This window comes from Miniopterus natalensis, chromosome 13 (assembly GCF_054644295.1).
Source record: "Miniopterus natalensis isolate mMinNat1 chromosome 13, mMinNat1.hap1, whole genome shotgun sequence".
Classification (NCBI taxonomy): domain Eukaryota; kingdom Metazoa; phylum Chordata; class Mammalia; order Chiroptera; family Miniopteridae; genus Miniopterus; species Miniopterus natalensis.
The window spans coordinates 50,891,092-50,912,829 of NC_142093.1; the positions used below are offsets into that span (position 1 = coordinate 50,891,092).

The 21,738-nt window shown below is 46.6% G+C and overlaps 2 protein-coding genes across 2 annotated transcripts in view; both read right to left on the bottom strand.

The window, feature by feature from the left end:
- MERTK (MER proto-oncogene, tyrosine kinase) overlaps window positions 1-859 on the bottom strand; it is a 92,028-nt gene extending 91,169 nt beyond the window's left edge. Inside the window, exon 1 of the mRNA XM_087823691.1 lies at window positions 698-859. Coding sequence (XP_087679817.1) covers window positions 698-776 — 79 coding nt within the window. The 5' untranslated portion in view covers window positions 777-859. The remainder of the gene's footprint in view (window positions 1-697) is intronic.
- A 14,138-nt stretch (window positions 860-14,997) lies between these two features.
- Window positions 14,998-21,738, bottom strand: part of BUB1 (BUB1 mitotic checkpoint serine/threonine kinase) — a 47,456-nt gene continuing 40,715 nt past the window's right edge. Inside the window, exons 23-25 of the mRNA XM_016201830.2 lie at window positions 18,957-19,131; window positions 18,228-18,334; window positions 14,998-16,809 (exon numbers count right to left, since the gene is read on the bottom strand). Coding sequence (XP_016057316.2) covers window positions 16,614-16,809; window positions 18,228-18,334; window positions 18,957-19,131 — 478 coding nt within the window. The 3' untranslated portion in view covers window positions 14,998-16,613. The remainder of the gene's footprint in view (window positions 16,810-18,227; window positions 18,335-18,956; window positions 19,132-21,738) is intronic.

The window sequence follows — 21,738 nt, forward strand, 5'->3', positions numbered from 1 at the left end:
GCCCTGGAGAGCCTGTCCGACAATAACAGGGGTACAGAATGCGCCCCCTTCCTCCTGGCCCTGCACCCCCACAGAGTGTCCTGCAGAGGAGCGCCAGCTAGTATTGCTGTGAGGGCGCAGTGGGAACGGCCTTAGGGCCACCCCTCCCGGGGTCCCACCTTGGTCCATGCGCCCCAACAGCGACTCCGACTCCTCCGCCCGCGCGTCTGCGGGCTCGAGCCCCTAAGGCTGTGGTTGCGCCGCGCCCCCGGGGCTCCCGCCAGCGCGGTTCCCGCAGCAGAGGGCTCCAGGGGAGTCTTCCTCACATTCCCGCCCCGACCTGCGACTCCGGTGCTCTCCGCCGAAAACTTGGGAAGTCACAGCACAGGGCGCGACCTCCTCCAGAGGAAAGGGGGCCTCAGTGACCCCGCCTCCCGTTCACCGGACGAGCGTACGCGGCCCAGCCTGGCGCCGGGGCTCTGAGCCAGTGCGCGCCCCGTGCCCCGCTCCGTGCCTACGGGCGGGGGGGGGGGGGGGTGCAAACCTGTGCAGCAGCGAGGCACCCCCATCCCGCCTCCTGCCTCCCCGAGCCCCGTTCCCTCCTCCTGACACTGGCCCTCCTCCCCAGCCCTTCGCCCCCTTCCCGGGCTCCGCCTGCCCCTTCCCCCAGCCCCCGGGCCTCCTGCCCCCTCTCCCAGCCGCCGGGTCCCGCACTCACCCCCTCTCGGGAGTCCGGGGACCAAGAGCCAAGGCAGCGGCAGCGGCAGCAGCAGCAGCAGATGCGGGGCCCGCCCCATCCCTGAGCCGCGGGTCTGGGAATGCTTTTCCACCCGCGCGGGTGGCGAAGCCAGCGGAGAAACAGTCCGGCGCCCGGCCGCGGGCGCCCCGAAAGCAGCTGGGAGGCGCTGGTTGGCGCTGGACGCTGGAAGGGGCGGTCCAGGAACCCAGAGGAAAGGGGGGGGGGGGCGAGAGGGGCGGGAACAGAGGACTTCGCGGGGAGCCGGGGCCGGGGCGCGGCGGTGGCCCAGCTGAGCGCTCGGGGGCACCGGCCAAAGGTGCGGGGCCCGCCCGCGTGGAGGAGCCAGCGCTCGGTGTTCCCCCGAAGGCAGAGCCGATGCTCGCGGAGCCTGAACAGCGAGGAAAAGCCAGAGCGGGAGCGGAGAGGCGGGTCCTGACTTCAAGCTGCGCAGCTCTGCGCTGGCTTTGGACTCGGTGCAAAGGTGCCCTCGCTGCAAGCTCTCGGGTTGAGCGCTGCGCTTCCAGCGCCTGGCCCATAGGCGGCGCTCAATCCACGCCTCTTAAAGCAGCCAGTGCATGGATTCCCCTTAACCCCATCCACCCGTTTGATGAGATCCCAGTCAGAATTCCAAGGGAACTTGACCAAATGATCCAAAATTCGTACTTACTAAATTTAGAATCTGTGTATTTTTGAAACAAATTCTATTTACAGGAAATTATTCAAAAATAATTGAATAGCCCTGGCCTGTGCCAGGCTCAGTTGGTTGGGCTTCCTCCAGGCACAGAGAGGTTGCTGGTTGGATTCCTGGTCAGGGCAAAGCACGATTGTGGGCTCCATCCCTGCTGGGGGCGTGCAGGAGGGAGCAGATGGGTGATTCGGTCTCACATCTATGTTTCCCTCTCTCTCCCTCTCCCTTCTTCTCTAAAGATCAATTTAAAAAAACAACTCTTTTAAAAAAATAATTGAGTAAATATTCAGAGGCGCTATCCAATGATGATCATCCCAGAATTATCCATAAAGCAGAAAACAAAATAATGTTAAGCCCACTAGAGTCAAGTTATATAATTTATGGTGTATCAGAGAAAAGATGCTAGAAGATACTATTTTTCAGAAATATTTTAACTATTAGGAGTAGACTATATTATCAAACAGAAATATAACATGATTTTAAAATGTGGGTGTGTATATTTACATATGTTTAGCACATCTGAAAAGATATGTATAATTATTTTCAATTTAATATGTGCATGATTTTCACTTTAAACTTTTTTTACCTATAACCATTAATTATTTTTATAATTAAAAAAACTTTTTATTTTGAAAAAAAAAAATAGTATCTAGTCCAATTTCTTTATTGTAAAGATGAAAAAATTGGTCTCGAGATACAAATTGTGTGTGTATCTAAGTATTGAAGATGGAGATGAAGAAATTTGTGAATATAATCTACCTGGAAGGATTAGCAGGTTAGGTTTAACCTAAAAGTTGGGTAATATTTTCTGAACCCGATAGTACTTGGAAAAATAAATCCCATGCTTAGCCATCAAATTGCACTGTGGCAGGACACCCGATTCAGAGGCAGATACACTCGACTAATTGGACGTATGTATCAGAAGATTAATGAGCAAGATACAGCCACACAAATATCTGTTTGGGTCCCTCCTTCATCCCCACACATGTCTTCTTGTATTTATATAGGTCTACTCAGCATAGTTTTGTTTCTCAGCATAATTTTAGGATTGTGAACTGCCTTGCTCTTTGCTGAATATTTTATATTTATTTCTATTTCCACTGTACTCAACCTCACCCGCCCATTTTTTAGGCTTCTTGCTGTTCCCTGTCCTCTTTCTGTGCTTTTCTTCTCTTTAAAATCTCATTCTAACATAGTTGGAAGGAAAAAAAACACTATTTTAACATCATATAAAAAGTCCTAACTTCCTAAATTGTTTCGGCTGTTAACGTTTTTCGTTGTCTGCATTAAATGTTTTACTCCACCCAAGTTTCTTTTACTTTATCTTTTTTTTTTTTTTTAAATATATCTTTATTGATTTCAGAGAGAGGACAAGAGGAGAGAGAGAGAGATAGAAACATCAATGATGAGAGTCATTGATCAAGCCCGCAACCCGGGCATGTGCCCTGACCAGGAATCGAACCCCGATCTCCTGGATCCTAGGTTGACGGTCAACTGCTGAGCCACGCCCAGCGGGGCTCTTTTACTTTATCTTTAAATTTCACTTTCCTTCCTTTAGTCTTCTGCCTCCCATTTCTTACCGTGCTTGAACTTCTCCTCTAGTTCTTCCCTTTCTCCTCTCTGTCCCCACTCCCCTCCTACCACCCCAAAGACCTCCTATGCGGCCCCAGGTGTGCTGTGTAATTCCCAGCCTGTGGGAAACACTAGTGCCCCAATGGTTACTGCTCAAGAACAGTCACACAGTCATAATAAGAAACACAGGACTGGTCCAGCCACCACATTTGTCACTGACAGCCTGAGAACAGCAAACAGCATTAGGTAAGCACCTTGATCAAACTAGTGACAATCGCTGCACAGAAACATTCTGCACTTGTGCCCCATTGACTTCCATTGCTGTGCTGGTATTTCTATTTATTTATTTAATAGTTTATTGATTTTTTAGAGAGAGAGGAACGGAGAAGAGAGACCGGGCATTGAGCTTGCAACCTGGGGTTGTGCCTTGACTGGGAATCGAGACAGCAACCTCTCAGTGCACAGGATGACCCCCAACCAACTGAGCCACACCAGCCAGAGCTGTGCTGCTAGTTTTCTAAGCCAGCTCTGGGCATCTCAAATTTGGCAGCTGCCCGCCACTGTCAAATGCTTTTCAACCTTCCTCATTTTTGAAATGTCCTTGCTTCCTATGTAGTGCATCTCAGAGGACTTGCCAGTGGTTCAGCTCTATCATTATTGTCTTCCTAGCTTCTTACCATCAAACAAGTATTAAAGATGCTTCAACTCATTCTGTGGAAATGTACACCTATCCAGCAAAATGTATGGTATTTATTGTGCTACTCCTAAAAACAATATTTACTATTGCCTTGTTTTAAGAAACTTTTAACTGAAAGCTAAGAGATTCCGTGAAGACAGATTTTATATCCAAATCTACTTTCCATGAGGACAAAGTCCATGAAAATGCCAGGGTAGTAAATGAGATCATTTTAAAAACCATTTCTGAAACCAGACAACAAATGGGTCCAGGCTGCCTATCAATTCTTGAGCCAATTAAACAGAGACAGGGTTGAATCGTATATGAGCATATATTCCAATAATGCCAGCGGTATGGGAGAGCAGCAGGTCATCCGTGAAAATCTGCCCCCCCCCCCCCATAAGCCAGCTGCTCATACTGGGTAGAAGGAGAAAGATTCCATGGGAACGTAGGAATCACAGGCCTGGGGAAGGTACAATGGTTACAGGTCACAGGCAATGCGGGCTGGGGGTCGCAAAGGGTGGGCGCCTCCAGGACCGGATTGTTCGGGCAACAAAGTTGTTAATCTCTCCATGATGATAGTGCTCAGAAAAGGAGGGAGAATGGACTGCATTCCCAAGCTAACTCCCACGTCCAGGGGCGTAGAGCTCTCAGCCCGGTTAAGAGAGCATGATAAATATTTCTGCCCCTAACATTTCCACCTCTGCTGTCAATCCTTCAGTGACTTCCTTTGCTGTCAGAATAAGGTTCAGATCCTTAAAATGGGTTCTCTGACTATTAGCCACTTTAGTGGGTAAGAAGACCTATCTCACAATTACTGTGTTCACTGTCCATTTGCACACCACCTTTCTTAAGTGTTCAGGTCTATTGTCCATCTCTCATTTGTGTTGTTTGTCGGAATTCGGTACACTAGGTGCTTACAAGTCTTTGTCAGGTGCATGCATTAGGAGTCTTTTCTTTTACTGTGGACAGCCTCCTGTTTTATGCAGTGACCTTCACTCTGTTCTTAGCTCTCACTGCAATGTGGGCTTGCTCCTAACATGACAGCTCAGCTATTGACTTTGCCTGTGTGATATCATGAAATCCATGCCGCAGAGAATGTGCTCCATTTCAGTGTGAGTTTGATATGTGATTGGGATTCTAGAGTTGCTGTGGACAACTGCTAGATGCTTTCAGTGTCCACACCTAGAGTTTTGGGTGGAGATTACCTGTTCCTCATTGTGTAGGAGCAATGTGTTTCTACCTTATCTCCAGGCCTGATCTGACTCCTTTGTAGCAAATAAGTCAAGAAAAAGCATGGGACCCAATTTGGCAACAGAGGAAAATCTACTCCTTGATTTGTGCAGAATTTATAAAGGCCATGTGCATGTTTTTGCTAAGCCAGTTTATGTTTGATTTTCTATAACTTGTGACCAAAATAAACCCAAGCTACACAGTGATTTTGTAATTTATGGTAGAGTTCATAGAAACATCAATGAGTTTATCTTTACATCAAAGGTCAACAATGACACTGAGGTTATGTTATCTGTTCAGGCCCTCTTCCTCTCTTTGTATAGTTTTCAAATCTCACTATCTGTTTATGCACCATTCACTCTACCCATCCATCAGTCTGCCCCGTCCCTTCAGCTCTCCACACTGTTCCTGTATCCACCCTCTCCTTCATTCATTCATCAACTTCTTCCATCTTTTTTCATTGACTCTCTTTCCATTCACCCATTTAGTCTCTCCATCCCTTTATTTAAGAAACACTCTTGCATATGTACACTTCAAAATCCAACAAGGATGGTTTCACAAAGGAAAACTAAAGCCAATTCATTTTAAATAGATGCAAAAATCTTATGTGCAAATTTACTTACACAGTTTTATAAAACAACAGCAATTAAGGTTTTACCCAGTAATAAATATTCAATATTAATGAAATTCATACAATTAACAAGTAAAGGGGGGAAATATGCACTATACTAGAACTCAGTAAATATCTTCTCCAAATCTTGGTAGCATTCTGAGCAATGTAAAAATGGAAGAAAACATTTGACATTTGATAAAGGGCATGATCTGAAATGGACCACCAGCAGGTATTTGATGGTGCAGACATCAGTAGCTTTCCCCATGTAAACATGATTGACACTAAAAGCATGCATTATATTAGTAATAAACGGAAAATGAAAAATGAGGATAAAGAATGAAAATGTGATACAAAGATGCCATTACAAGATCACACACCTTAAAAAGTGCAAGAGAATCAACGCACATAAGTATCGGGACCAAGGGGTCGGGTCTAATACAACACAAACAACCAGTTTGAAAATGTGGTCGAGGAAACAATTTCCCTTCCCTGCAGCAACACATTCTATGAGCTGCCCAGGGCGAAGAATGACAAGAACACGTATTAGTCATATGCATTATATTTTGTTCATGCACGTTATCTATGTTACCAAACAGCACTCACAGTCCATGCACACATACATCGCAGTAATAAAGCACTATGGGCAAAGGTACAGGGAGGGGTGAAGCAGATCTCTGAATGGGAAAACTCGCCATTGCAAGTATATTAGTTTACCTCCAAATTGACCTATACATTCAACACATGGCCAGCCCAAATTTGAAGTATTTGTTATAGCCCTTGACAAGCCAATTCTAAAGGCCAAATGAAAGAGAAAATCTGCAAAAACAGCCTCAAGAATATTTCCAAAGGCAACGATGAGGAGAGAAGTGTGTTGCCAGCTATCAAAACATATCAAAAAGTTTAGCATATGAAAAGCGTGGTATTTGTTCAAGAGGGAAAACAAATCAGTGACATATATTAGGGGATTCATAAACTGGGATTTATGCTTAGAAACTTAGTATAGTAAAGGTAAAACTTCAGAGGACGGCAGCACCAGGGTGGCAGATGACATGCCTTATTTTTGTCCCTTTAACTCCCAAAACCATTCATGGAGATCCAGAAGGATTCTGCATCCATGCAGGGTCACCCAGCAGGTCCTGGGAGCTGTGGGATCCAGCGCATTCCCAGGGAGGGTCCTGGCCACCTGTGCCTTGGTAACAGGCAGGCAGACCTGGGCCCAGGCCCTCCATGGACCTTGCAGTGGCTCTGAACCAGCTCTAGCGCCCCTCAGTTGCAGTCCAGGAGCCCTTGGAAACACTGTCTTAGACAATCACCCATGAACTAGAGAGGCTTCGTGGGCGTCCAGGTTTCTAGAGGAAAAGTTCCAGCACGCACTTGAGCAATAATAAAAATAATAGTAAGTAGAAGAAGAGTTTGGCTTTCTCACCTGTGCAGGACTCCAACCAAAGAAGCTGACTTCTCTTTTGTGCCAACTGAGGTCTTGACTGGTGAGCAGCAGGACAGGGGTTGAGAAGAGGCAGGGAGAGCAGTTGGAGGCCTCTGGGAGGGTATAAAACTGATGGCAATCCTACCATAGGATATGTCTCCGTGGACCCCCCCATGGGCACAGGGCACCACCAGTGCTCCACATGCCTCGCCCAAATATTCACCCTGTGGCCAGCGCCTTCTGTGCCCTCCAGAGGGCTGCAGCAAGAGTGAGCTCAGGCAGGGGACTAGGAGCTCAGGAGGAAAGCTGGCCCTAGTCTTCAGGCCAACGAGAGACCACAGAGTGAGCGTTAGCGCCGCCTTTGGGAAAACAAGCCTTAATTGAAGAGCCCAAACTATAAAATTCATAAAAAGAAAACAAAGGGGCACGTATCATGCATGATCTTGGATTGGCAAGATTCTTAAATATAACCTTCAAAGCACAAGTAACAACAGACCTTATAAATGCACCAAACCTCTGTGCATCAAAGAACACTATCAGGAGAAAAAAGGCCACCCATGGAATGGGAGGAAATATTAGCAGAGCAAATATCAGGGACGGGTCATATACTTAATCCAGATAAAGAACTCCGGTGACGTGTGCTGGTGAGAGTTGTGTCCATTTGGCTGGGCTCTAGCACCCAGTTATTTGACCAACTGCATCTGCAATCAGTTGACTTTGGGGGTCATTCCCTTGGAAATGGGGTGGGTCTGTTCCTGAGCTGAAACCCTTAGGACTGAGAATGAAGATTCCTTGGTGAAGAGGGAATTCTGCCTCAGATCGCAGTGTGAAATGTTGCTGTTTTTAGCCTGCCAGCTGGCCTTAGGGACTTCAGACTTGTCATCCCCCATCATGACGAGAGCAGTGTCCGGCCCCTGTCTGGCTGGACGGCTTCGCTTTGGTCGGCTTCCCTCTGAGCCGCCCTGGTTGGCTCCGCTCTGCTTGGGGAGACGGCATCAGGGTCTCAGCTCCAGTCCAGGACGCAGTCACCTTCAGGGGAAAGGGCGCCCTCCGGGCCGGAGGGGAGCTGACACAGGGACAGAAATGCCTGCCTGGGACTGTAGAGGGGACGACCCAGAGCCTGCTGGCCACAGATAAGCATCGCCCCTCCCGTGGACGAAGAGGCCTTGGGGAGAACTGTGGGGAAGGCAGCGGGGCTTCCCTCCCTTCTGGCCTCCTGGGAGCACCAACAAGATCCCTAGCTCTCCTCCTTCCAGGGCAGCAGCAGCTGCCCAGTGCTCCCAGGGCCCAGCTGTGTCCCCACCGGTGATGGAGAGGCTGCTCTGCCACCTGGACACTCACTGACACCTGATGCTCTTGACCTGAGTGTTCAGCTGGCCACCTAGGCCTGGGGCTCCAGCTTGCGGGACAGCAGGTAACTGCAGGACAGAGTGGCACCTGTGAGCTCCCAGGAGCCACACCTCAGGTGTCCCTCCCAGTGTCAGGTGCCCCAGCAGTTGCTACACAACAAGGTCTGGGGCTGACCAGGGAGCCACGGGCCCAGGTTCCCTGCACTGGCCACAGGGAGAGCCCACCCCCGCCCTCGCCCTCCTGCCCGACCTCACCTCTGCCTCAGGCTGAGCTGCTCCAGGACCTGGAACCAGGCCCTGAATTGCTCCTCAGGCTTTATTTCATATTTCTCAGCAGCCTCCTGTAGTATCAATATCTCCTCCATTATTTTCTGTTCCCGGGGCCAGAGGGAGAGGAGATGCAGACACAGCGCCAGTAGGGGTGGGGAGTGGGGCAGGGGACCCGTCCAGGGTCTTTGTACACACGGGCACTGTCCTTCCCCTAATTCCATCTAGGCCCTACCTGGGCTCAAAGTTGGGCATTGACAGCTCTTCCTGCAGGAAGGTATACTTGATGCCATCCCCTCCCCCAGCCACCACCTGGAGGGGCCTCCCGCCTCTGTTATCAACCCTCCCAGTAGATGTGAGATGCAGGGCATGGAGCCCAGGAGAGCGCCAGCAGGGGCGTCTCTGATGTTCACTCCCTCCCCTGCCCCTCAGGAGGTGCCACAGCCGCTCACCATCTTCTCTTGTTTGAAATGCTTCCAATTCCCCTGCAAGGCAGAGAGCCAAAGTCCATCAGAAAGAGCCCCCTGGCCATGGCTACCCCTGTGCCCACCCCCCATCATGTTGCACTACTGCCAGGTCCCAGGAGGGGCGGGAAACACGGAAAGACAGGACTTGGATACAAGTCAGGCTCTGGGCTCCAGAGGACAGGGACATGGATCGCTATGATGGGCATAATGCCCCAGCTCCCAGGGGGGGCTGTGCTGAGAATTCAGGGCTCTCTACCCAAAGGTCAGTTCTTGTCTCCCCAGCCTGGGCCCCAGTCACCCACCTTCAGGTAATCGTCCATCTCTCTGTCCAGCAAATGGCATCAGAGTATCTCTGCAGCTGGAAATTAGGTGAAATTAGTGAGGCCCAGGAGGTGGGAGTGTGTTTAGGGCGCTGTGGAGGCCGCAGTGCTGGGAGAGCCCCGCCCCTGCCAGGAGCCACTCGGGCGCCTCTGCGTCTGCTTCCCTGCGGCATGAGCACTCCTAGTTCACGGGGCCAGGGAGGGTCATGGAAGGGGGTTCTAGAATAAGCATCTTGCAACTCTTACTAAGATCCTCCCTGTAGCAGAGAGAAGCCCAAGGCTGGAAAGGAGCTGCAGGCTGAAAAGAGCTTAGGCTCCCTGCCTTGGGGGTCTTTCGAGGCTCCAGGGGCCCCCGTTGATGGTGGTGTCTCGGGTGAATAGAGAGCTTCTGATAGCAGCTGGCCTCTCACTCTTCTAGATGCTTCCTCTGCATGCACTCACATGTGCACACATGCATAAGCATGCACATGTATGCAACATGTGAACATACACACTTTAATAAAACCCGCTCCTCCTGTGCACACTATTGCACAAGCTGATTTCACTTACTCAGCCAATGTAATCCTGTGGTCTACATTCCAACTGCGTTTCAGAGGCAGGAGGATCCTGGGCACACCCTGTGTGGTGCACACAGCTGTCCCCCCCTCCCTGTACCAGCAGCACTGTTCCCCCCATGGATTCCCTTTGGATGGGCACGTGGGGGGTTTCCAATGTCCCCACATTGCGAACAATGCGCGTGAACACCTGTGCACATTCATTTCTGCACATCTGAACAGGCACCATCTCCAGAGAACACAGAGCCTAGTGCTTCTTCCTTTCCTACGTCTATAACTCACACACATTCAGATTTAGTGTTTCTTTAGAAAAAAGTAAAACAGGGTTGATTGAATGATTCACAGCAGCACAGACTAAGCTGGTTTGTGCCTTTCCAAATAGTAATTAGTAAAATAAATGATATAATCCCCTTCTCCCTGAGCCAGTAGGCAGGAAGCTGCCACCAGTGGGAGTGCTCCTCAGGGTCCTCGTGGCTCATAGCACGTGTCCCAGGACTTGACCTTGCAGTTGTCCGGTCCCTGCAGCTTGCGAGGTAGTGCTGCTTGTTGGGGTTGAAGTCCAGGTCCCGCACCAGCTACCAGTGGGCGCTCTCCACGCAGATCTGGTTGAAGGAGAGAAGCACAGGAGGGTGAAGCGGGTGGGGACAGCGACTTGCAGACCAGCAGTGTCCTGCCCCCGTTCAGGGCCCCAGGGCACCCACCTCAGGCCTCCTGCAGTGGTGACGCAGGCTGTGGTTTCTCCAGCACCCCGTGTGGAAGGGACGCTGGTCTGTGCCGTCAAAATGTGCCCTGGGCCTTTGAGAATGAGAGCGGGCCAGAGGGCCAGCCCTGGCCTGGCCTGCCCTGCCCTGGAGATGCAGACAGGCTTTGGGTCCGACACCGGACACATGTTTTGAAGGATGACCTGAGAAAGGGAATCAAGAAAGGACAGGAGGGAACGGGGGAAGCAGATGCACTGTTGTTGGTGTCAGGAGAGAGTCAGAGAAGGAAGAGTGAGAAGAGAAAGCTGCCCAGGAGTGAGGGTCAGCGTTGCTGTGGCCGGGCCTGTCCGTTACCCACTCACACCGCTCGGTGCCAACGTTGCGGGCACCTTCGCCCGGGTCCAGTGTAGCCCACCTGTCCATGCCCAGGCAAGCACTCCATGCTGTCACTGCCACCACCACACGCCTGTCCAGGTCTGTGGGAGCCCTCCTGGTGCCCCTTCTCAGCTCCTGGGCTGACACCACACCGGCAGGGGCTCCCTCTCTCTGGCTGGGAATTCCAGCCTATTTTGTAACAGGAAGCCCCAGCCACGGTCCAGCTCTGCTTGCTGGCCAGCAACCTCCCAGTTGCTCAGTCTCGTAGCAGCCACTCTCTCCCCTGCAGCTCCCTTGTAGGGCGCAGCTCTGAAAGCATCCACCCCCAGGTAATGGAGATAAAGTGAATAGTACTCCTGCAGAGCCCGACAATGCCCGGATCCCGCATCTGCCCTCAGGGACAAGACAGGGAGGGACAGGGCTACCTCAGTCTTCTGGAGCACAGGGGTGTGGGTGTGGCGGTGGGGGGGTGTGTGTGTGTATTTGGTGCTAATGGGAACCGATTGGCAGGTCAGCCTGAGGTCCCTCAGGACATGAAAGAAAATAAGAGAAATTTGGTGGAGAACTGGCCACTGCAGCAAGGTACCCGGCTGGGGAGGCGTGTGCTCGCGCATGGTGGGGGCTGGTACACAAGGGGCCCGGAGGTGGGGCTGAGGGTCACAGGCCAGGCAGGGCCCCTGGTCCCTGAGTGTGGCTCACACTGGACCCACAGGCCAGCGAGGACACTGCCCAGGGAGAAGGGCGCCAGGGTCCACAGTGACACAGGACGGTTTTGAGAGCAGCCTCCAGGACCCCAGTCTCCTGTGCACACGATGCACATGGGGACCAGGTGCCACATAGGTGAGGGAACTGGAGGTTATTTTAAATTTTTTAGTTTTTTTCAAACTGGCCTCTATTTGTAGGAAGAACAGAACTGAAAGGGCTTTTCCCCTTCACTGTGCCAAATCCTAGCTCTCTTTGTAGAAAAACGTGTGGCCTTACACCCTGAACGTGGCTTGACCGTGGCTCCACCCTCATTCCATAAATGTAGATGGAAATTTTGTGACCAAAATGGATTAGAATAGAACAAATATTTCTGACACACCAAGCAGACTTTTGTGATCTGTTGGAGAGACAGATCTAATTGCAGGCGATCCTTCAGAGAAGAAAAAAATTTCTTTTAAGAAAAATAATGAAAGCTGATAAAACTGGGAGCACCACAAAATAAAATTGTGTCCTCCATGTTTGAGGCGCGATCACTGGCTGACCTTGGAGAGAGTAATTTAATCATGAAGTACACACAGACTGCTTCTTGGTATCTCAGTTTCTCTCTCTGTACCTCTTGTCTGCACTAGGATCCTATCAGGTGACCCGACCCTCAATCGCAATCCAGTTTTGGAGACCATGTATCCCAGCCGCTCGACCTATGCACGCATGTGTGCACCTACCCTTCCCTCTTCCTCCCTTCCTCCCTTCTTCCCTTTCTCCCTTCCCCCCTTCCTCCCTCCCCTCCCCTCCCCTCCCCTCCCTGCACTCAGGGTCATGTATCCGTCATCACCCACCCACCCATCACCATCCATCCTTTCCCTCATCCCCCCCCTCCCCCTACCCACCCACCCACCCACGCACCCACCCACTGGAATGTATCAACTACTTGATGTGAACTGCACTTTGGGGGATGCTGTCCTCATGTCACATCCACTGTTAAACTGTCCTACTCTATAGATGTGGAAACTGGACACTACTCTACAGATGTGGACACTGAGATGTGGGCAGGTGGAGAAGCTTGCCCAAAGTCACACTGGGCGGCAGAAATGGGTCTTGATTCTGAAGCTTGGCTGCTGCCTCATCTCCCTCACGTCTCGTGTTCTTGGTGCTCCCTTCACCTTATCTACGGGCCCACAGTGTCCCAGCCTATTCTGGCAAAACCTGAAAATTTAAAGACCTCATCTATACAGACCCTAGAGCTGGATAGCAACTTATGTAAAAGCAGAGGCCGCAGCTGCGCTCAAAGCTCAGCTGGGGTCCCCTTCACACAGCCCTTCAACCCTGGTGCTCGCAATGTGTCTCGCAACCACCCCATCCCAGGCTTAGCAGCTGTTGCTCTTAATATATAGTTTTTAAAATGCTACATCTGTGTAGCTGGATTCAGCGAAGAGGGTGAAAAGGCTGAACTGCTTTTCTTAGATTTCCCCCGAGTTTTATTAATCTTTACATCCAAAGCAGACAGTCACTGTAGCCTTGGTACTACTCTGGAACAAGAAATTCCTTCTGCTCCTCAGCCGTGGGGCTCACGGAGCCTGTTTGGAATTGAGGTTCTTCAGAGCATTTCTTCGAATCACCGTGTCCTGTGATTAGTCTCCAAGATCTGAAAAAGACAAGGCGCCCACTCTCACTACTCCTCACTGTACTACTGGATATCCTAGCTGGAGCTCTTAGGCAGGTAAGATAATAAAGAAAATCCAATGTAGAAAGGAAGAAATAAAATTGTCTGTTTGCAAATAATGTGACTTTTACATGTAGAGAATCCTAAGACTCCACTACAAAATTGTTAGAGAACTGTTAAACAAATTCAGTCAAGTTGCAAGATTAAAAATAAACATAGAAAAATTAGTTGTCTTTACACTAACAATGAACTGTCTGAAAAAGAAACAAAGAAAATTCCACTAACAATAGCTTCAAAAACAATAGTTGGGAATATATTTTACCAAGGGATTAAAAGATCTGTACACTGAAAACTGTAAGGTGCTGATGGTAGAAATTGAAGACACAAATAAATAGAATGATATCCTATGTTCATGGTTCAGAAATAGCAATATTGTTAAAATGTCCAGCCCTGGGCAGCATGGCTCAGTGATTAGAGCGTGGGCCCTCACACCGCAGGGTCTCAAGTTTGATTCCTGGTCAAGGGCACATACGTGGGTTGCAGGTTTGATCCTGGCTCCAACCGGGATGCGTGTGGGAGGCAACCATCGATGTCTATCTGCCCCTCCCTCCCTCCCTCACTCTACTCTAAAAATCAACGGAAGCCCTGGCCCGGGAGGCTCACTGGTTATAGCATCGCTGGCATGCCAACTGATGTCTCTCTCACATCCATGTTTCTCTCTCTCTCCCTCTCCCCCTCCAGTTTCTGAAAAGCAATGGAAAAAATATCCTCAGGTGAGGATCAACAACAAAAATGTTCATACTAACAGAGGCAATCTATAGTTCAATGCACCCGCTATAAAAATTCCAATGGCATTTTTCACATAAATAAAAAAGTCCTAAATTTTTAGGAACCACGTAAGATCCTAAATAGTCGAAGCAATCCTGAGAAAGAACAAAGCTGCAGCATACTTCCTGATTTCAAACTATATTACAAAGTTATAGTGAAAACAGTATGGCATAAAACCACACACAGAGCAACTGAACAAAATCAATGCCTAGAAATAACCATCTGCATGTAAGTTCAACTATTATTGGGAGCCAAGAATACTCAACAGAAGGAAAAGCTCTTCAATAACAGTGATGGGGAAAGTGCATCTTCACTTGCAATAGAGAAATTGGCCCCCTATCTTATACCATTCACAAACGTTAACTTTAGATAGATTTTAGATTTAAATGTAAGACCTGAAACTGTTAAACTCCTAGAACAGGGAAAAGCTCCTTGACATGGGTTAACAAATTTTTGGGTGACACCAAAACCACAAGTGACAAAAGCAAAAATCAACAAGTGGGACTATATCAACAAGAAAACCTTCTGCAGAGCAAAAGAAACAATCTATAATATGAAAGGGAACCTACAAAAAAAAAAAAAATTGGGAAAGACATAAAATTAGCATTTTCATAGTAATGGTTACTTGGAACTTTAAAAGAATCAACTGAAAAGTTTCTTATAGAAATGAACAGGCTTCATATAAACTACCAGCTAGAAAAAATAGGAAAAAAATTAGATCTGATTTAAAATATCAACCAAAAGTTTAGTCCTAACTATTTAAATTAGTACTAGTATAAATTAGAGGGCTTTTTTTTCTTCTTATTTCTCAATTAAGGATGGCATTTTAAGACACAAAAACCAAAAAAGTTATTTAAAACTTTATGTATCAGAGTACAATACAAAATTTTAAAAAATTTCATGGCAACAGAAATCTTAAGAATTCAATAACAGATGATAAATTGGAACAAATATTTGCATCTCATATACCAAGAGCTCCTACAAATTAACTCGAAAAATAACAATCCAAATAAAATGTGCACAAAGGATAGAGTTCACAGAAAAACACAGCTCTTGAATACATGAATATATTTGACGTAATTCATAACAATGCAAATGAAGACCACAAAGAAATCCCATTTTTCACGTCACAGCAGCAAAGGTCCACAGACCTGCGGTGTTAGTGGAGGTGTGGGGAACAAAAACTTCCATGCCGGCTAGCACAGCCCTTATGGGGGGCAATTTGCAAATATTGACACAAAATGTTAAATGCACCCATCTTTAACCCATCAATTTCACTCCTAGGAATTTACAGATATATTATATAACCAAGTACTACACAGCCATTAACAAGAATGAGACCACGCCATACGTAGTTACTACTATATATATTAAGTGAAAAACACACAAACAGAATTCTGCTAGTTGTGTCAAAAATAGGGAGCTGTAGGCAATTCGGCTGTAGTTGGAGCACCGACCCATGGACGGAAGGGTCCCAGGTTTGATTCTGGCCAAGGGCATATACCTCGGTAGCAGGCTTGATCCCCTGCCTTGATCGGGGCGCATGCTGGAGGCAGCCAATCGATGTGGCTCTCTCGCATCGATGTGTCTCTCCCCCTTCCTCTCTCTGAAGAGCAATGGGAAAAATACCCTCGGGTGAGGATGAAAAACCAGAAACAGAAACATGCATTGAATCGTTTTTGGAAATATTCCCAAAGTGAGTTGTGGTGGCCTTGGACTGGGAAAGCGGAGCAGGGGTGTGTAGGGAGAGGAAGCAGTGTCTGAATCCTTGAACTGGGTGCTGCCTCAGTGGTTTTCCTCATTATGCTAATGGAGGAGGGAGGGAGGAGGTAGGAGGTTCAGTTCAGGTTGTGGGACCCTTCCAGCTTTAAACATCAATAAATGGTAAGCCGGCTACTATAACTTTAGGGTTAATTTAATGATTTATACAGTTTATAAGACTATTTTCAAGACGCGAGATTTTGCTTTGAATGTTACTTTTAAATAATGAAGAGGCCTAAGATTTAGCCCTTTAACACTTCTCATAGATAGCAATGAAGAACAGGCAGTAAAGGACAGGCAAACTTTATTTGTAACAACTTGAGTCCCTTGGATATGTTTGGGAAATTTTTGTTTATTTTACACAAATATAAACCCTCAAATTTGGGAAAAAAGCTGTTTTGGACCTTTTTTGGCTTAAAGTGAACAGAGGTCAGTGTTTAAAAAGTGATTTTAGAAAATGTTCACACCCCGATTCTTCTCATGAATGTTAATCCCCTAGAGCAGCCCTGCTACACAGGGACCTTATCAGGCAAGTGTATTTTGCTGAAATATTGACAACAACCAAGCCATCACATGAATATATTTTGTAGACTTTTAAAAAGAAACATTTACAAAGAAAAGGAAAGAAACATTTACACAAACAAAAATGTGGAGGCACTAAGGCTCAAGAGAGCAGGTGATTTTCAGGAGTGTCCCTGTCTTATTTTCGAGAACGCTTATGTTCTAAGAGCAGTACAATTAGCCTGTTCCGGAGGGTCTTAATCTTGTTCGTATAGTGTTGTTGAAATATTTTCTTCAGCTTTTGCCTTAACAAATCCAAAGATGGAAGATGACGACAATCTGGAATATTCAACATGATGTGGAAAAATTCATTCCACGTGTCCAAATGTGGAAGCCTGAGTAAGCAAAGAACAAATAAAGGATAAAATGTAGCATTCGGCATGCAGGGCAGCCCACTGTTGCCTTTGACTCCCACAGGTGTGGGCAGCTGAACATAACTTTCAGCTACTCTCAACTCAGTGCATCAAGAGGACTGTTCAATCTATTTATAAGTAAGAGATGTAATTAAACGTTTATACACACCTTGTTCCCCAAAAGTGATTTAAGTAGTCAGTTATAATAGCTCTTCAGTGGAAAAACTCAATTTTTTTTTTAAAGAATACTGATGTTTCTCGCTAGCTCTATTTGCTATACTGTCAGAATCTGATAATTTGGTCAATGGCTATGGTAAGCCTAATTGCTTATGTGCCAGGACCAGGCAGACAGACTGGGCTGCCTAGAACAGAGCTCAGATTTAGAGTTCTAACCACTGTAATGGCTAAAGCTAACTGCAAAAACTCCAGAACATGGAGATAATGCACTGGGGGAAATTTGCTTTCCTGGAAGGAAACCCAGCCCATGATTACCAGGCCTTCTGAGGGTTAACTTAAGGCTTCTCTGGTGAGAGATGGAAGCCTTCTGGTCCTTCCATTATGAACAACAGAAAGTATAAAGTAGTTGCTACCTTTGATGATTCATGCAGAATAAAGCATAGTTGTTGTAAGTTTTCCTCTGCATTTTATAAAATTACTGACTGGTCTTTTTCTTGTAAGGTATGTAAAAATCCATTTGGGCTGTACACTCAAGATGAGTGTACTTACTTTTCAATGCATGTTTTGCTGCCTCAAAAACATCTAAGAACGAACATAAATGATATAATGAACATACATGTACCAAATGCTCGGCTTAAACATTACCAATAGTTCATTCACACATTATATTATTAAGAGAGCCATCTATGTTGAAAGGAAGAGTCCTAGTCAGTCATTAATTTCCACTGTGATTTTAAGGATGAGGAAAGTCTCAGAAACAGTCATACAGGGGTGGGACTTAAAACTCTACCCTGTTATAGATAGCTGCCTCATCATAGTACTTTATAATTTACAAAGCACTTTCAATGCATTATTTCTCTTGCTTATTATAATAAGCATCTGGGGTAAGCAGGATCATTATCATTTCCATACGCAAAAAGACAAGCAAAAACTGGAGGTTCGGTAACACCAGGTGATTGGTGTGTGCAGGGGGACAACCACTCACCAGGAGTGTCCATTGTTTCTATGAGGGCACTGGCTGCCCCACTGTCACAGATGGGAAGAGAGTAGTGAAGCTGTGGAACTTGCTCACTGTACCAAGCACCCAGGACTGTGCCATGTCACCATACTCGCCAAGGTATGGGTTTTCCATGCAGTGGTCGAGATCCATTTCCCCCCAGATGGAACTCAACATTCCACCACATTTATTCTCTTCTCACTGTAGCACCAATGCTAATACCCACCTTCTAAAAAAACCTTCAGGCTTCCAGACTCCTCCTTCATTTTTCACTTTCATATAAGAGCCAAAAAGCATGCAGTACACTGTTGCAGCGACTCCAAAGTAATCAATCTGCAGAGAAAATATAGGTCTCTATGTCTAAAATAATAATTCACACATCAGTATATTAAGATGTCTCTCTAACTTACTCAGCAAGCTACAAAACCACAAGATGTTACTTTTAAAGAATCTGGACAGCATTTGTTCAGGTATCCCACTGATGTGCTCTACTGAGTGCCTGTCTAGGCTTTGCTGGAAGCTTCCATGAACAGATCACCCACTGCCCCCTGAAGTAGCCTCTTAGAAAGTTCTGTTCTCCTTGAGCTATTGTGCTCTTCCAAGTCCTTTGTTTTGTCACCCAGAGACAAACATAACATGTAACCATACCCCTGCAGGGACAGTTTGGAAGGCCTTCTAACTCCTTCCTCTGGGACCCTGGCCTCTGCTCTCACTGCACTCCTTGCCCTAAGACCCCAGCCTCCGCTCTCACTGCACTCCAAAGCTTTGCGCTAAATTTGATGACTCAACAAATTTGTGAATGTGCTTGTAATTGAACACAACACTCAAGCATGACCTAAATCCCAGGAAAGGAGGCTAGAGCAGCTCAAGCTAACTAGATGCCCAAATTCATTCTGAAAATACAGTAAGTGTGATAAAGGAAAATGTTTCCAAATCTCTCATGTTAACTCTATACCTGGTAGTTCCACGGCTTGTTACTGAGCATCTCAGTACACTGAAAACCGGATGTTTCACACTTTCCTGTAAATGTAGTTCCTTTTGGAAAAAGTTTCATATCTATACTCTGACCCAGGTCAATCAATGCCAAGCCATCAGATAAATCATCATCTTCTCCATCCTGTTCCAAAAATCTGTATTAAACACAAACAAGGCCAGGTTGCATGAGCACAAATAAAAAAAGTCTGCTGGGCAAACAGTAAGAGAAGAACCCTGTTAAAAATGCAACACTTGGGGGATTAAAGATGGCAGTGGACTGAGTGGAAGCTATACTCAGGACCAAACTGGAATTACATCTAAAATATAGAGAAACCATCCTGAGTAATCAACTGCAACCGAAGACGAGCTAGAGAGCACCCTTATAACCAAGGAGGAAAGTGGAGACCGAAAAGAGACTGGTAGAAAGTGTGGAAGAACGAGAGGGTTGGTTGGGGCCCCTTCAGGCAGCAGCTGAAGGTCCCAAGGGATATCCCAACTCCGGGGGGTTCCCACTGAGGACTCTAGGGCCTAAACCCCAGGCTTGGATTCCCTCCCAAAAGCACCAGAACTGAGAAAGGTGCACACAGAATATCTGGCTGTGAAAAGCAGTAGGGTTTCTGTCTGCCAGGAAAAGGCAGCTGGAAATGCAGGCACTCTCTTAAACAGCCAACACACAAAGTTTCGTGTGCAACCACTTATCTTGGGGTCCAGCAGAGAGAAAGCAGAGTGGGCTGGAGCTGTGTGAGGAGTATCTAGGGTTGTGGGCTCTGGAGATAGAACTCAGAGGGCACTCCTCTGGATTCCTGTGCCCAATCATTCCCCCATACTGGAGAGGCAGACATTTTCCAAGCAGCTTTTGACTGAAGGGGAAGCAATTGGTGCACCCTGCAGGAAAACCTCTCGCCCTACCCAGAGGAGTTTCTACAGCCTGATGCTCATTAAGAGAATCAGATTAATCAGCCTGCAGGCAGAGGCAGACTTCAGAGTGCTTTGAGTCTTTGTCTGATCTACCTCTGGACCTGGGCCTTGGAAAAGCAAATGCACCCAGCCCCAACAGAGGGGACCTCAAGCTATGGGTTGTTGATAGCTCCAAACAGGGTACCCAAGGCCAGTCACAGTGTCTGACATTGGCCTGCACCAGACACCAACCAAAAAGACTGAGAGTCCTAGCAGACCTTCCTAACACATAGAAACAAATCCCAAAAAGCAGCCAAAATGGGGAGACAAAAAAACAAGCTCCAAATGAAAGAACAAGAGAAGTCTCCAGAAAAAGAACTTAATGAAATGGAGATGAGCAATGTATCAGATATAGAGTTCAGAATACTGATTGTAAGGATGCCAGACAGCATGAAAAAAGATATGGGAACTACGAAGAAATTAAGAATGACATAGCAGAAATAAAGAATACATAGGAAGGAATAAACAGCAGATTAGAGGAAGCTGAGAATCAGATCAGCATATTAGAAGACAGGGTAGAAAAAAAATCACTCAATCAGAGATCCAAAAGGATAAAAAACAATTAAAAAACAGGAAGACAGTCTAAGAGAGCTGTGGGACAACATGAAACTTACCAATATTCATATGATAAGAGTGCCAGAAGAGGTCGAAAATAAACAAGGGTTAAGAGAACCTGTTTCAAGAAATAATAGCAGAAAACTTTCCTGACCTAGTGAAGGAAAAAGTCACATAAGTTCAGGAGGCACAGAGAGTCCCAAGCAAGAAGAACCCAAACAGGCCCACACCCAGACACATCATAATTAAAACGCCAAAAATTCAAGACAGAGAATCTTAAAGTCAGCAAGAGAAAAGCAATCTGTTACCTACAAAGGAGCTCCCATAAGGCTGTCAGCTGACTTCTCATCCGAAATTCTACAGGCCAGAAGGGAATGGCATGAAGTATTCAAGGTAATGCAAAACAAGGATCTGACTCCAAGACTATTAAAAAAACTATCCAGCAAGGCTATCATTCAAAATAGATGGTGAAATAAAGAGCTTCCCAGACAAAAAAAGGCTAAAGGAGTTTATCACCACCAAACCAACATTGCAGGAAATGTTAAAGCGACTGCTGTAATAAGAAGAAACAGAGAGAGAAACATAGGCATAAAGAATTAAAGTGGCAATAAATAAGGACCTATCAACATAACCTTAAGGACTTTAAGGGAGAGATCAATAGCAATATAGTCACAGACTTCACTGGATGGATCTTCCAGACAAAAAGTCAACACAGAAGCAGTGATTAAATGGTCCACTATATCAAATGGATTTGATATTTACAGAACATTTCACCCTGAAGTTACAGAATATACATTCCTCTCAAGTGCACATGGGTCATCCTCAAAGATAGACCACATGTTAGGACACAAAACCAGTCTCTACAAGTTCAAGAAGATTAAAATCATCTTCTAGCAAGCATCTCAGATCACAAGGGCATGAAATTAGAAATCAACTACAGGAAAAACACTCAAAAACATACATGGAGGCTAAATAGCATGTTATTAAACAATGATGGGTTACCAATAAGATCAAGAAAGAAATCAAAAACTTCCTAGAAACAAACGAAAATGCACACACAACAACCTCAAATCTATGGGACACAGCGAAAACAGACCTCAGAGGGAAGTTCACAGCACTGCAGGCCTACCTCAAAAAGCAAGAAAAATTTTTATTAAGCCCTTTAACTTAAAGAATTAGAAAGCTCCCCTATGAAGTCATCCAGACCAGAACTTTTGTTTGCTGGGAGTTTTTTTAATTACTGCTTCAAT